This window comes from Hemicordylus capensis, chromosome 4 (assembly GCF_027244095.1).
Source record: "Hemicordylus capensis ecotype Gifberg chromosome 4, rHemCap1.1.pri, whole genome shotgun sequence".
Taxonomy (NCBI): Eukaryota; Metazoa; Chordata; class Lepidosauria; order Squamata; family Cordylidae; genus Hemicordylus; species Hemicordylus capensis.
Genome location: NC_069660.1, coordinates 78252289 through 78266886, shown reverse-complemented (window position 1 = coordinate 78266886; position 14598 = coordinate 78252289). Strand labels below are relative to the sequence as shown.

General features: G+C 45.0%; 2 protein-coding genes across 12 annotated transcripts in view; one reads left to right on the top strand and one right to left on the bottom strand.

Annotated features, from left to right (window-relative positions):
* MICAL1 (microtubule associated monooxygenase, calponin and LIM domain containing 1) overlaps positions 1-6345 on the top strand; it is a 71874-nt gene extending 65529 nt beyond the window's left edge. For all 3 annotated transcript variants that reach the window (XM_053243495.1, XM_053243496.1, XM_053243497.1), the window contains one exon: positions 1982-6345. In XM_053243495.1, coding sequence (XP_053099470.1) covers positions 1982-2145 — 164 coding nt within the window. In that variant the 3' untranslated portion in view covers positions 2146-6345. The remainder of the gene's footprint in view (positions 1-1981) is intronic.
* Positions 1-14598, bottom strand: part of SMPD2 (sphingomyelin phosphodiesterase 2) — a 63201-nt gene that overhangs the window by 33893 nt on the left and 14710 nt on the right. For 6 of the 9 annotated variants that reach the window (XM_053243504.1, XM_053243505.1, XM_053243507.1 and 3 more), the window contains 7 exons: positions 11307-11400; positions 11095-11184; positions 9710-9792; positions 9227-9359; positions 8909-9013; positions 8076-8232; positions 7311-7612 (listed from right to left, as the gene is read on the bottom strand). In XM_053243504.1, coding sequence (XP_053099479.1) covers positions 7311-7612; positions 8076-8232; positions 8909-9013; positions 9227-9359; positions 9710-9792; positions 11095-11184; positions 11307-11400 — 964 coding nt within the window. Of the gene's footprint in view, positions 1-3637; positions 3851-6152; positions 7613-8075; positions 8233-8908; positions 9014-9226; positions 9360-9709; positions 9793-11094; positions 11185-11306; positions 11401-14598 lie in introns of those variants that run through there. The other 3 variants (XM_053243509.1, XM_053243512.1, XM_053243511.1) reach the window with 3 other exon arrangements.

Below are 14598 nucleotides of genomic sequence, written 5' to 3'. Positions count from 1 at the left end.
ATTAAATAATTTATACACAGATTTAATCTATCAGTCAACTAAAACTCAAATTAAATTTGTAAACTTTGCATATGAATAAAAGCAATACTTCTGAAGGAAAAATGTGATCCATTTTCAGCTATAGTATCTGCTCCTGCAATATGTGCATGCATCTTAACAGAGACATTCCTGTGTGCACATGAGAGATGAAGAAGGTGAGAGGGAAATGTCTCTACTAAGACTTGCCATCCACAGGTAACTTAACTTAAACAAACCCTGCCATCCACAGGGTTTGCTTGAGTTATTGTATTTAAAAACAAAAATCTGCTGCCCCATTAATTTGGGACATATTTTTGGTTAAGCAAGTGCTTTTTAAATTTTATGTAACTGACTAAATGTTTCCTAGCTGTTATGCTCCTGGGAAATCCTGATGACAGTCTTGCTTACCCATTTACATTCAGAAATTAGGCATTTCTGCTGTATCAATAAGATCTAGAAGTTGAAACTCATGCCTTGCCTACTGGAGCCTGTTTCTTATTCATTTCCCAGTGTAGCTTATTTATTCTAACAAATAAAGTTTCAATGACGTTGCAAATTTCATGATGAGGACATTTGCAGTCCAGTATCCTCAAGATGGGTTGATGTACATGAAGCAGAACAAGCTTGTCGCCCACTATTCCAGGGCCTAAACCTGATTTCTCCTTTCAAATAATGAAGGACCAAGGGGAACCAAAGTCACTCTCATAAAGCAAGTTGGAGGTGGAACATTGGCTTACATTCTGGGCAGCACCCTACTGAGCTATGAGCAGAGGACATGCGCTGATTCTTCCATATCACTCAATAGCCCATTATTATTGCTAGCAAAGGCAGAGGTTCTGTGGCTATGAAGGATTGTGTCCTTGCTGTAGCAATGCTTCTTCAGAATGGGAATTAAGCGAGATGTATTGTTATAGTCAGAATGCAGTCCTTAGTAGCCACAGAGCCTCCCTGCCTTTGCTAATAGCAAGGATGGCCTGTAGGGCCACAGTGAACCAGTTAAATTTTGATTAAATTCATTTTAATTAATTTCACCTTAGTTTGATATAATTGATTGATTGAACCAGCATGTGCACCCTACTCTTGGATTGGCAGGGCACTGCACAGAATGTCAACCAGTGAATTTATATGTCCTTGCTCATGTTCACTGTGCTCTAGCTAATGCCTCTTACACTTGCAAATGAACTGTAAATCAACAATTGATAACTAGTGCATTATACATACCTGCTTCAACTGGCAAGCCTATGAAAAATTCGATTCCAGGTAAGCAGTGAGAACAGTGAAGAAAGCAGTACACATGGCTTTCCTTAGCCCACCTAATTGAACATACATTACTCTGAAACTTCTGACCATCTCACTACTTCTTCTGGTGATGAGTGAATTGAGTAGATTTTCTCATTTGTCCATCTATGCATAGACTGCTGTTTCTGAATACACATTGATGACTGAGAAGCTGAGGCTGAGTTTGTGCTGGGTAGTTTGGATTAAGTGTGCAAGTGGGGACTGTATCCTCAAGAGACAAGTTATCCTTGCTTTCTCTCACTAGATCCTAAGTGCCAGTACATATTCAACTCTGTGTAACCTAATACAGCACAGCGCACCACCCATGAAAGAGCACTGAATCCATGAGTATGGAAAGCCCACATATGCTGCTAGCAAATGCACAGAGCCTCAGTGACTCCTAAGGATTGGGTCACGGCTGTAATGATGCTGCTCCCATTATTCCTAACAGGGACAGCACATCTACAGTGGTGATGCAACTGTTAGAGAGTCACAGAGGCTCCTGCATTTGGTAGCAGCACACACAGACTCTCTACACTCCGTCAGTGCACACACCCTGCTCTTCCATGGGCGGCACGCTGTGCTGTATGCAAGCCACTGACTTCAAACAAACTTCTTGGTTTATGCCGTGACAGTGACTCCAGAACTCACTCTGAGCTCTTTGTGTTTATGTGTTTTTAAACAGACTTCTTGAAAACTCCTGAGGACCGACAGGCAGAGAAGAAGATCCTGTCCCAGCTGCTGGACGTTGTGAACCAGCGCAGCGCCCTGATTGAAATGCAGGAGAATAAGCGTCTCAGTGAGCTCTGTGAGCATGCTCCACCAGTGGGGAACCTGTGGAAAGCTTGAGGGTTAGCTGGACTGAAGCCTGCTGAGACGGGAGCATTCATTGTGCTCAGAAGTTCCATTTTAGTACAGGCATCTAGCGGGCCACTGTGTGAAACAGGATGCTGGACTAGGTAGGCCTTGGGCCTAATCTAGCAGGGCTCTTCTTACGTTCTTAAGAGAGGCTGATGACTTTTGAGCAAAAAACTCTCTAAACTCAGCAATACATTCCCAGCCAGAGAGATGGCAGGATCACACAGATACTGCTCAAAATGACACTGAAGCCCAAGTTGATGCAACACCTCTCAGCAGCATAGAGCAGCAGGTATTTCTGCCAATTTATTTATGATTGATAACCAGCCCAGATCACCTTGAGAGGGCTGGCTCTGCTTGAGGTAGGGCCTATGCACAAGAGCTGGGTTTTGGTTTTTTTGGCAGGGTATTCTCTTTCTGCCTCCCTGTAAGTTATCACTTGACAACTGCTCTCAGAAGTTGGAATGAGCCTGACCTTGACATGACTCCAGCAGTTAAGAAGCAGTAAGGAAGGACTTGTGGTAAATTCTTCTTATGACCAATAAGAAGTGTTTCATCTTAAGATCATAACCATTGTAATGAAGCGTTTGAAGTACAAAACAATGTACAGAAGTTACTTGTGGGAAAGAGGTCCGATAGCTATCTGCAAACCCTGCTGTGGTACAGGGCCCTGCTCTTTCATGCCATTGCAGGGGTTGCAATGATTGCTCCTCCCATGTATTACTAAGACATTTGAGTATACACCTTTTGGGAAAGATAGCAAGGCTCTTTTGTGCAAGTGGGCAGTGCATCTCCCAAATGCATAGTTGTCTTTGTGCCAGTCCCTTTTCAGCGGCAACAGAGCAATATTTTTTCTGCCAGTTGTTGATCTGGGAGAGGGAGAACTTTGCTATGCAAGGTTGCCTGCCCCTCCACCCTGGTAAGCTAGGTAGCCCAAGCTTACCTAGATGTATATTGTAGCAGAGATGGGGGAAATATAGAGATGCTAAATAATGTAATATATAAAAATAACAACAGTATTATTAAATAATTCAGGATAATTGCTGGGGACAATGTAAAACCAGCTAGATAAGCACTCCATGCTGGAGTTGTAGAGCCGGGGTGTACAGTACGTAGCCTCCCACAAATTAGGATAAAGGAAGAATTAGGATCCCATCACAGTAAATATCAAGTTAGTCTGTGCTACTCCCACATATTTTACACTGTACTCACAAGGTGCAATTGATGCTGTAATTCTCAGCAGTAAAACCACCCTGGTATGATTTGAAGGCACAATCCCTGTAACAGAAGCACAGCCTTGAGAGATTTGTGAACTGTGCATAACATAAGTGCATTTACTACACAGTAAGCTGATTCTGCAGAAGAGCCTTAGAATTGCTGTTCGTGTGCAACATAACAAGTTAGGGCATTGCTAAGTCTAATTAGTACAAACCACTGTTTTTCTACAGGCTTTTCTGCAGCTTCAATAAATATGCATGGTATGAACTGTGAGGTCTAGTTTGTCTTTTCTTAACAAAGTTAAATTTTACAACAGAAGAAAAATCCCATATATCTTTTATGGGCCTCTCTTGGCCTCTGACAAAGTTGCAAGAAGGAACAGACCATGTCTACCGATCTTCCCAAAACGAAAGGAGAATAGCCTTGAAGCAGTTCTTCTAGACTGCTTGGTATCATATGGAAGCTTCTCTGAGCACTTCTGGAGAAGAGGAGAGCATAAGCTTAGTAACTCAAAATATGTCTCTTGGCATGCAAGAAAAATGCTGTTCGAGGCAAAGCATGATTGTCAAATGTTTTCAGAGACTGATGTGTAGGCTAGAGATTATTTACATGCAGATGTTTCTCTCAATGGAACTAGACTTACCAGCTAGTTAGAAGCTAGTGCAGGTGTCTGAACTTTACCACACTGCATTTCTAATGCTGGCTGGCAATTACTTTTGTCTGTGGGAGGGGGCGGGGGGTGGGGAGAAATGAGGAGAGAGGAAGATTTGTCTTTCTGACATGCTCTGGCCTCCCCCATGCCCTGTGAGAAAGCAGGAAACAAAAGAAAAGAGGAGAGTTGGTCTTGTGGTCAGTGTTCCCTGTAATAAGAATTCCCAGATGTTGTAGACTACAACTACCAGCATCCTCTGCTGCAATGGCCTTTGGCTGGGGATCATGGGTGTTGTAGCCACCAACATCTGGGAATCCTGTTATAGAAAGCCCTGCTTGTGGTAGCAAGCATGAATTGTCCAATTTGCTAAGCAGGGTCTGCCCTAGTTTACATCTGAATGGGAGACTACCTGTGAACACTATAAGATATTCCCCTTAGGGGAAAGAGCACCTGCATGCTTGCATGCAGAAGGTTCCAAGTTCCCTCCCTGGCATCTCCAGACAGGGCTGAGATGGACTCCTGCCTGCAACCTTAGAGAAGCTGCTGCCAGTCTCAATAGACAATACTGAGCTAGATGGACCAATGGTCTGGCTGGATATAAGGCAGCTTCCTATATTAAAAGACTGATATATGTCAACAAGAGTAGGATTTCACTTCCCACACACACAGCTCTCCATTTCATACTTTCCTTCCAAGAAATTAGGGGGGCCATATTTAGCCCACAGGCTGCCAACTCCAACTAGAGAGAGCCACTGTGACCCAGTGAGGGATAGGAAAAGATTCACAGGTGCATACCAGGCTAATAAGATCTGTTCCCTGGTGATCAGACATGTAGCATACACTGAATCCATACAGCAAGTATTAGTAATGCCTAGCTTTGTGGAGGCTCAAGTATACTTTAGGGGCAAAGTACCTAGTTTGCATGCATAAGATCTCATGTTCAGTCTCTGGCCTCTCCAGTTAAAGAATCTCAGCAGGTAACAGGGCTAAGAAAATTCCCTTCCTGAGACCTTGGAGAGCTGCCACCAACAGACCGTACTGGGCTAAATGGACTAATGCTCTATATGCTGCCAAGAAGGCACCATGGGTTTAGTATGCATGTAAAGTAGTAAGTAATGTCATCATTGTGCTAGTCTTTCTATGTAACTCCAGCAGCACCTGATGATGTAAGGAGAGATCAATTAGTTGAGTCTAACTAGCAATCAGTTTGTAGAAGGTCATTTAAACAGGTCTGCCTCAGCCAGCCGGCCTATCTTATACTGGTGCTTCCTTTGCCTTTTGTATTTCCCCTCCTCCCTGCTAATGGACAGAACTGGCAAAAAAGGGTCTCTCCAAGAAAGAGATTTTGGTTTCATCTGGGTTCAAAGCCTGGATTCATCGTCTTTTTACTTTTATCTACCTGAAAGAACTCCTCTCCAATTCCACAAACTTTACTAAAAACTTCATAAAGCCATACCTTTAATGTGCAAATTATTTGCATGTTGGAAGACAATAAAATCAGTTAAACCTTTGCTAGATGTTTGCTTGCTTGAGTTAAAGTTATGTGAAATGGTCTGATGTTCAGAATATGCTGAAATTTGTATAAGGCATCTTCATATATTCGTGGTGCCAAATGCCATCTCAATTATAAATCCATCCTTCAACCTCAGTTCATCCTCCACGAAATGGAAACCACCACTACCTTAAGGACCACCTTTGCCCATATCGGCCTACTTGACCTCCAAGTTTGGTTCTACAGATCCTGAAACACTGTTCCCTCTAAGGCGTGCACACATGCGCACGCTCACAAGTTTTCTGATGTCCACTCAGTTAATTTTAGATCCCGCTCCGGTTGAATTAGTAAGGCCCCACTCTGAATACATGTGCGCACACAGTGCCTTGATACTGCTGCCCAGAACAAAACTAATTCTGCACAGAGATGAAAAAAAATTAGAGGGATCACTGTCCTGAAATTTGGCCTGCCACGATTGTTGGGTACCAAAGACAGGGCTTTCTTGTGGTGGCTCCACAACTGTGAATTTCCCTCTTGGGAAGACCTGCCAAATCCCCATGCACTCTGCTGTTAAAGTGGACCTTTAACAAAATTCACAGTGCATAAGGCTTTTAATAATTGATTTTGTGCTATTGCTTTGATGCTATTTTTTTATTTTGTACTTTAATATTTTTGTGGGTTATTCCCACTTTTAAATGTATGCTGCTTTGTAAAATTGTATTTTAAAACTGAGATATGAACAAACCAACAATGATATCCTTGCAGCACTTGTGAAGTACAACAAAGATTATAAAGTACACTGTACATTAAAATACCACATAAATGATAATGAATGTCAAGAGCAAGATTTCATCGACAATTATGACTTTCTGCTTAATTATATCTAGGGCTGCAGTACTGAATTTCAGAAATAAGGGTCGCAAGCTGTGATTTTTGAAATGACATACAGTATTCATCATATTTTACAATCCTGTGTCAAAGGAGGACAATCTTCTTAAAAAAATTAAAAGGATTCCTAGCAATTCCAGTTATACCAAGAGCAGCAAGTTTACTGTTAAGAGAATGACTGAGACAAAAACAAGATTTTATCTGTGGAAAAAATGCAAGGTCAGAGGCTGGTATTCAAACCTTCACTAATCTGACTGTACTGAACTCAGTATGAATGTACTGAATTCAGCAAGTAGCTGTTTACAACTAATAACAATGTATATTTTAACTCCTCTGCTTTATGCCAGCTTTTGCATTAATTTAACTGTCCAAATCAGTTTATGTCAGGGGTACGCAACTGCAGTTCTCTAGCTGCAACTCCCATAACCTCCAACTCCCATAATCCCCAACCACAGTGGCCAATAGTCACGGGCAATGGGAGTTGTAGTCTAAAAAGCTGGAGGGCCGAAGTTGTGCAGCCTTGGCCTATGTTGTACACGGCAGCTTAATCAGATAAATGCTGGTTTCTAAACAGTTATAGCTGAGCTCCATCTAGTTCAACTGTTTCTCTTTCAAAATTCCCTTCTGGAGAGCTAATGGCTACAGTACAATATCTCCTATCCCACAATTTCTTCAACATAGAACCACTCATAGAAAGTTGTATTGCTCTACACACAGCTGTAAAACCTGTACAGCATCAAATGCTAATTACTGCCATGCACTTCAACATGACTAAGCATGAAAACCTGGGCAGCACAGATGGCTGTTGTTGCCACCTTCACCAAAGGGCTCTTGGTCCCTATCAAGGCTCCAGCAACAAGAGTCTCATTCAGAGCTTAGTTTGTCCTGGAGTGTCTGTAGCCCTACCCGCATTTGCTCCTCCGTCCCTTGCAGCATCTTCACTTCAATGGTGTGGAAGAGGTAGAGTACAGCTGAGAAGAGCAACACCACTATAGCCAGGAGGCCAAGCAAGCTGAAGGAGAACTTGGGGAAGGGCTGCTGTAGGGCTCCGCCGAACATGGAACTCAGGCCCATGGCTCCTTGCATGAGCAGCAGAAGCAGAGCCAGGACAGCCATGCGGCCACAGGAGTATCGTTGGCGCTCAGCTGAATGCAGTCCCACCCTCACCTCTATCCGGGCTTCGTTCAAGATGTCCACCAGCCCTGGCTCTAAAAAGAGAGAGAAGATGGACCTCAACCACATTGTGCACTGGTGCTAGCCAGGCTGCAGATCATACATACTTAGGTTCAGTCCACTCGGGGACTGCTGCCGTTTCATCCAAGGCCTCCTTGACAATGGTAGCAGGGAGGAGCCATGTACCTTTTCCTCCTTTTGCTGAGGAAGCTAACAGACTGGAAAATAGGCCTTGAACAGGGACGTAGCTAGGGGAGAAGGGGACCATGTTTGCCCCTCTCGCTGGCGGCCCCTCGGCGTGAGGGAGGTAAGGAAGAAAATAGGGAGGAGCCTGGAGGGCCTGGGTTCTTTGAACCCATCCGCTCAATTATAGCTACACCCCTGGCCTTGAAGAAGTCCCTGGGCTCAAGCTTGCAGCAATCCCTCAGCCCCCAGAGACATGCCAGCACAGACCTCCCCACTCTTCTTGTGCCAAAACAATGAAACTTGGGTACTCACCAACTGTGGGATGGTTTAGAACTTTATCTGATTCTCTTTTATACAAAGACAGAATGGCTGTCACAGCCTCATGGTCAGAGTAAGGAATGTCCTTGCCGGGAGCTGTTCCAGTGGTAGTCACATGACTGTTGCATCTTACTTTGTACTGCGGCAAACTCTACAAAAAGGGAAATCCGTTGCACATTATTTATGGTCTGTGCATAAATACATGTATTTATATGCCCTCCCACCCACCCACACACCAGTAACATACTTTATAAAAAATAAATAAGTAAAATGCTCCCAGAAATTGTTTATTTATTTATTTGTTGTTGGATTTATATACCACCTTTCATAAAGTTATCCCAAGGGTCAGGTTGCAAACAAAATTATTCAGTCAGGTTGCAAACCACAGACAAAGAGGCAAGAAGAAATACTTGCTTACCAGAGCCTCCAATACAGAAGACACTGAAAGGGTCCTGAAGGTTAAGCAATACTAATCCTCCACATTAAGGAAAACTATACATAGATCTGTTCTAGATAATACAAAGATGCAGCAAGTTCTTGTACAATAGTGCTTGTTATTATGTACACATTAGAACCAAAGCCTTAAACCTGATTCTCATACCTTGAGATGCTGTTCCCTTGAGAGCAGAGAGCAGCTGTTGAGAACATATCCAACCCAGATTTCCCTTTATTGGTGGGCCACTATGTGAAACAGGATGCTGGACTAGATGGGCCTTGGGCCTGATCCAGCAGGGCTGTTCTTATGTTCTTATATGTCCAGCTGCTCCATGAACTCTGCACCACCCCTAGCTCACTCCATTTTCGACTTGCCCCAAGTGTGCACATACCTTATAAAAAATGTAGTCAATACGAATTCCCTGGGGATAACACTGCAGTTCCTTCTTGTTTGTGAAACAGTTGGCTGGCACCAGAGTACAGCCGTCCTCACAGCCCTGAAAGCAAGGCCAGAGTCTGAATTCTCTTCTGTTTTAATAAAAAGTGGAGCAAGAGGCTGGCCTGCAAGAAGAGTCGGCAGCCTGTAGGGGCTTAGTGCATTTCGGAAGGCAGAGGGATTCAGTAATGCAGATGCAGCAGGTCATGCTAAGCCAGCCCACACTCCTGCTTTCTGGACAACTTACTTCATAGGAAAATACCCAGAGACGCACCTCAACTTTCTCTGCAGCAACGAAGGAGTCCTGGAGCCCTGCCCAAGCTTGCAGCAGCCTAATGCCAACATCTTCTGGATGCATATTCAGATCTCCACCTAGCAGCATCACATCAGCCCCTTTGGAAGTGTGCCTGGGAAGATTGGACACTCTCACAAACTGGCAGGAAACAAACAACTCTTTCCCTTCCTAGGGGGCTTTCTGCTGCTAGGAGGGATGTAGACTGTGTGAGACTGGAGTCCTGCCAGACATCTGTGGCTGCAACTGTGTTCATTCCCCCTCCAAATCCACTCCGTCCTGGAGAAGCCAGAATAAGCGGAGCCTCTTCCACACCAGAGCTCTGTATCACTGCTAAGAAGGGAACTACCTGGGGGAGGGATGTGGGGGCAGGAAAAAAGGGACGCAGCTACTGTAAACTGCAGCACAAACATCATCTCAATTTGGGAGGGAGCAGGGGGAGGAGATCTCTCTCCCGTAACTCACTGTATAAACTGGCCAAGTTCCCACGCTTGAACTACTCGATGAGGCAGATAAGCATCCTTCTCCCGACAGTACTCTGCATGGAGCTTGGAAGGGAAGAGAAGACACACACATGAAAATCTCACAGGTATTTGATACACATGAAATTGTGAGGCTTTTTAAACTGATCTGGGGGCCTTCTTGATTTCAAAGCTAGGAGGAGATCATAGCAGAAAAAGCCAAGGACTCTTGACTAGCTTTCTTTATGCATTTTGACATAAAGACAGAAACAATACAAAATGGCTTTGGTGGGGGGTGGGGAGTTCACAGTTCCAGGGAGAGAGAGAGAGAGAGAGAGAGAGAGAGAGAGAGAGAGAGAGAGAGAGAGAGAGAGAGACACACACACACACACACACACACACACTTTGATGACCCCAGAGAGTCAGGAGAGAGAGAGAGAGAGAGAGAGCTCGTTTGCGCGAGAGAGACTGAAACACCCTGGAATTGCTTGTTCACTGAGGCAAGGGTCATTCTCTAGGGTAGTATCTATTTTTTTGGTCATGTAACTGGACACTAAAATAAATATATTCACAGGCAGCTTTGGGGCTCAGGTAGACCAGCACAGCCAAACTTCTTTCTTATTACCAAGTCTATGAAACTTAAACTGGTTATCATTAAGGATATCTAGTGTATCAGTTTCCCTCATCCCTTTCGCTTTGCTGGCTCCCCATTCCTCTTCAAAGCTAGCAGTTACAAGTGCTTGATACACCCACAAACAGAAACAAGTTTATGAACCATTAGGGATGGATTTATAGCCTCTGGAGACTGCCACTTGAGACCCTAGGCCTGAGCAGTCACTGCTTGGCCGCAACTTGTATTCAGCTATCCAATCTGATCTGCATTTACTGTAACCCAGCTAGGACAGATACACCCATATTAGTGGGCATGAGAACGAACAGCAGCTTCTAGATAATGCACATATTTTTAAAAGAGAAACAATTGTACATAAAAATATTTCATTTAAAAACAGGTTTTTTTCTTGAGAAGGTGCCGCCTAAAAACTTTTAAAAGTGGTACTGTACCTAGGACAGAAATCTTAGCTTTTTGTGTGCACCCTCTGCTAGCAAATGTGGTAACACAAGAGATGGCCAGTTATGAGGCCAGCCAACATCCCTGGCAAGTGGCCCTATGCAGTGCAACAGGAAAACACTAACATCCAGCAACCACTGGATTCATCATAACAATCCTCTATATTTCTGATGCAACACTCCTCACATCTAGAATCCCAACACCCCCTCCATTTGTTATCTTTGTATGTGGCTCTGATTGCCTACTTTGGGGCGGGGGATGTTGCTACTTTTGGAAAAGTCGCTCACAATTTTAAACAGACAGAAAACAAAACTGCTCACATGTGTCGCATAGATGTTGAAGACAACTCCCTGGATCTTCAGCACCACAAGGCCCACAGATTTGCCACCAAACCAGTCTCCGTGTTGGAGCTGTGAAGAAGAGAGATAGGAGATTGAATGAGAGACACAGGAAAGGCTAAGCACGGTGAAAACATCATTGCAAGAAGGTGCTCCTTGCAACTTTCCCCTAAAGCAAGGCACTGCCCACTCACCATGTAGGGGTAGCCATTCACAGAGTATTGGTACAGGAAGGTGTCCAGGATCTGGTGTTTAGAGAAGATGCAGAGCCCACTGCCAATCACCCCACTAAGAAACAGACAGACACTTCAGTCACCATTTTAAGTCAGTGGACACTCCCAGCATCACCTTTTGCTGAGTCGCCACCCAGCTCCCACCCACCATTTGAAGCCAATAGCTGGTTCTTTTGAGTAAACCCTGATGAGGATGGCTTGCAGGCAAGTGTTGACAGGAAATGATTGGCACCCAGGATCTTTTGAAATTAATTCCTGACTAAGAAGAAAGAGGTCCAGTAACTTCACTAGAGATTCAGCACTGGAATGACCTCAGCACACCCTGTGAAATAGCATATGCGCTCAAGTAATAGATATGCACCAAAATGCAAGTTTAGGAACAGCTAGAAAGTGATGCTGTAAGAACATCAAGGATGTGAACCATAATGTTGGGTAACCATCTAAAATCCAGTGGCCTATGATAATTTCATATTGGCTTTCAATATAAATCTTAAGACAGAGGGGTATGGAACCAGAAGACTCAGCCAGCTCAGTGGCCTCACAAAATGTTATTGAGAAACCCTGTGTCCCAAGCTCTGTTGCCACAGATGCTAGTCTGCAGGCAAGTGTGTGTTGACGTGCCTAATCTGTGCATTCTGAACTCTGTTGCATACCAATTGTACATAAGTTAATCCTATGTGCAATAGAACTGTGGAATCTATTGCACAGACCAGCAGGATTACTAATGCAGTCAATATGCCAGTCTGCATGCTGACAGAAGTGGTGCTAGTACCAAATTGTTCCATGCCATATTATCCCTCATTTAAGAGATACAAGATGTTTGTTGAGTGTTCCTTCTATTGCCTGCTTATGAGTATCAAACTGAGTGAAGATGTGCATGAACGGTTTGTGCATGGGCAGGTGCAGCAGGGAGCTGGTAAGGAGCTCTTTACCTGCTTGTCCCCGCTGCTTTTCCAGGTGTGGTGCCCAGTTCCCATCTGGCCATGCGGGGCTGCAGCACTGTTCCCTGTACATGGCTGGTGCACATGCACGCCGGCCATTTGTGTGGTCAACAACACTGGCCACACAAATGGCTGGCGTGTGAATGCGCCGGCCATGTGCATGATGACACCGCACGGAGACTGCAGGGAACAGAGTCACAACCCCACGCTTCCAGTTGGGGATTGGGCACCATGCCTGGAAATGCAGCAGGGCACGGACAAGCTGGTAGGGAGCTCCTTACCAGTTCCTTAAGGGAACCACTCCCCGCCCCGCCGAGCCAGCTCAAATGCCAGTGCTCAAGCCAGTTCAGCACTTCCGAGAGGAGGTGCCCAACCAGCTCGTGCACATCTCTAGAGCTGAGGAACCAGTTAATGAAGTGAGAGTAGGGCTAAAAGTAAAAACAGAAACTCAGCTGTCATCTCTCTGTCTGACTGAGTGTGTCTTAGCATCCTGATGGATTCTTCTACCTTTGCTCGTAAGCGATACTTACACCCTCAGCAACTAGTTGAATGTCTAAGTCCATTTGCCATACTCTTGGGGTCAATGAACACAAAAGGCTCCAGTAGAAGTGTGCAGGGAGAGTAACACACCCTTTGTAAACAGATCTGCAAGATGTTCTGTCAACCAGCCACACCTAGAAGGTAGGGATGTGCACGAACCTGTTCGGAGGCCCTTTTATGGGCCTCTGAACAAGCTCGAAGACCGGGGGGGGGGTAGGGTTCAAAGTTCGACACCAGGTTGGGGGGTGCCGCTTTAAGGGTGGGGGAGGGTACACTTACCCCTCCCGCCGCTTTCGCCCCACCAGTGCTCGTTGCCGATAAAAACCTTTGGGGCAGCAGCATACCTCCCTGCCACGACATGCGCACGCACACCCGGTACTTCTGGCTGAGGAGGAGGAAGGGGTGGCAGGGAGGTATGCTGCCGCTCGGGGTTTTTACCACCAATGAGCGCCAGTGTGTGTGTGGGGGAGGGGGGGAACGGTGGGAGGGATAAGTGCACCCTCCCCCGCCCGTAAAGTGGCACCCCTGATGGAATTGAACCACCCTGCCATGGTTCCGTGCACATTTCTACTAGAAGGCAAGTGTTACTAAGGGTACAAAGATAATTAAAGAGCAAAGGACAATTATCTGCCACAAAGGCAAGGCTTCCGCACAACCACAACTGGCAAGGTTTCAGTGCAAAAAAGGCACATGCTTTTATCAGTCAATCAGTCTTTATTACAGTCATTGACCAGCATAAAGTATAAGGGTGATTACATGTTAAAAGTGAGAGCAGATAAAAGTGATTACATATGGAATGGTGCTTAAGGCACATAATAATACTAAAAATAGTAGAAAGTCCACCAGAAGCATGAGAGCACACAAGCCTGAAAAGTCATAAAAGTGCATAAAAAGGGGGGCATAAAAATTGATGTAAAAAGATTACAAGATATGAGAAGACAGAAGTACATAAAAGCCTAAGTAATAAAACTGGATAATGGCCAGACTATAAGGCTGTAAGCAGCAGTTAAAAAGGGAGGAGCCTTTCTGTTGAATCAGTATTAAGTGAGCAAAGTGTAGAGCCCACCCTGCGTCACCGAGGGTCAGATTAAGGCTGATAAGACTCACTGCCTACCATCAGCTGACAAATGCTGGTCATTGCCACACAGAACCTGGCAACACTATATGTGATGGCAGGCTTAAAGTCAGAAAGCAGCAAGCAGCTATAGAAGTGGATCGAACATCCCGGATACTGCATAGCAATGGAAGGATGAGGGAGGTGCAAATGTCTCTATAGAACAAACAGTGGAGGAGGACATGCTCAGTAGTTTCGATCTGCCCTGAGTTACAGGGGCACAGTCGCTCTGCAAATGGAGTCCTTCTATAATGGCCTTCAAGCACTGCTGAAGGGAGGCCATGACAGCGAGCCAGAGTGAAGAAGCGAGCCCTTCTGTACTTTGGAACCTCCAGTTGGGGGAGGTATGCTGCTGGAGAGGCAGAATATCTAAGCCCAATACTGATATGAAAGTTCAGGACTCTGCTGAGATCGGTTTGGCACTCAATGTTTATAATGCGCTGCTTGATGGTGGCTTCTGCCTAGTCATAACCCATACTAAACAAGGTCAAGGGGGAAAGACCCAGGCTAGCTACTTTTTTCTTGATTGTCCGAATCCAGCTAGATTGGTAATCATCATGTAGGGTTGGTGGGGTGGGTAAGACCAACTGGGCAAAAGGATAGTCTCATCCAGTAGCAGAGGATGGCCATCCACACCCTAGCCTTCAGCTTGATGAGG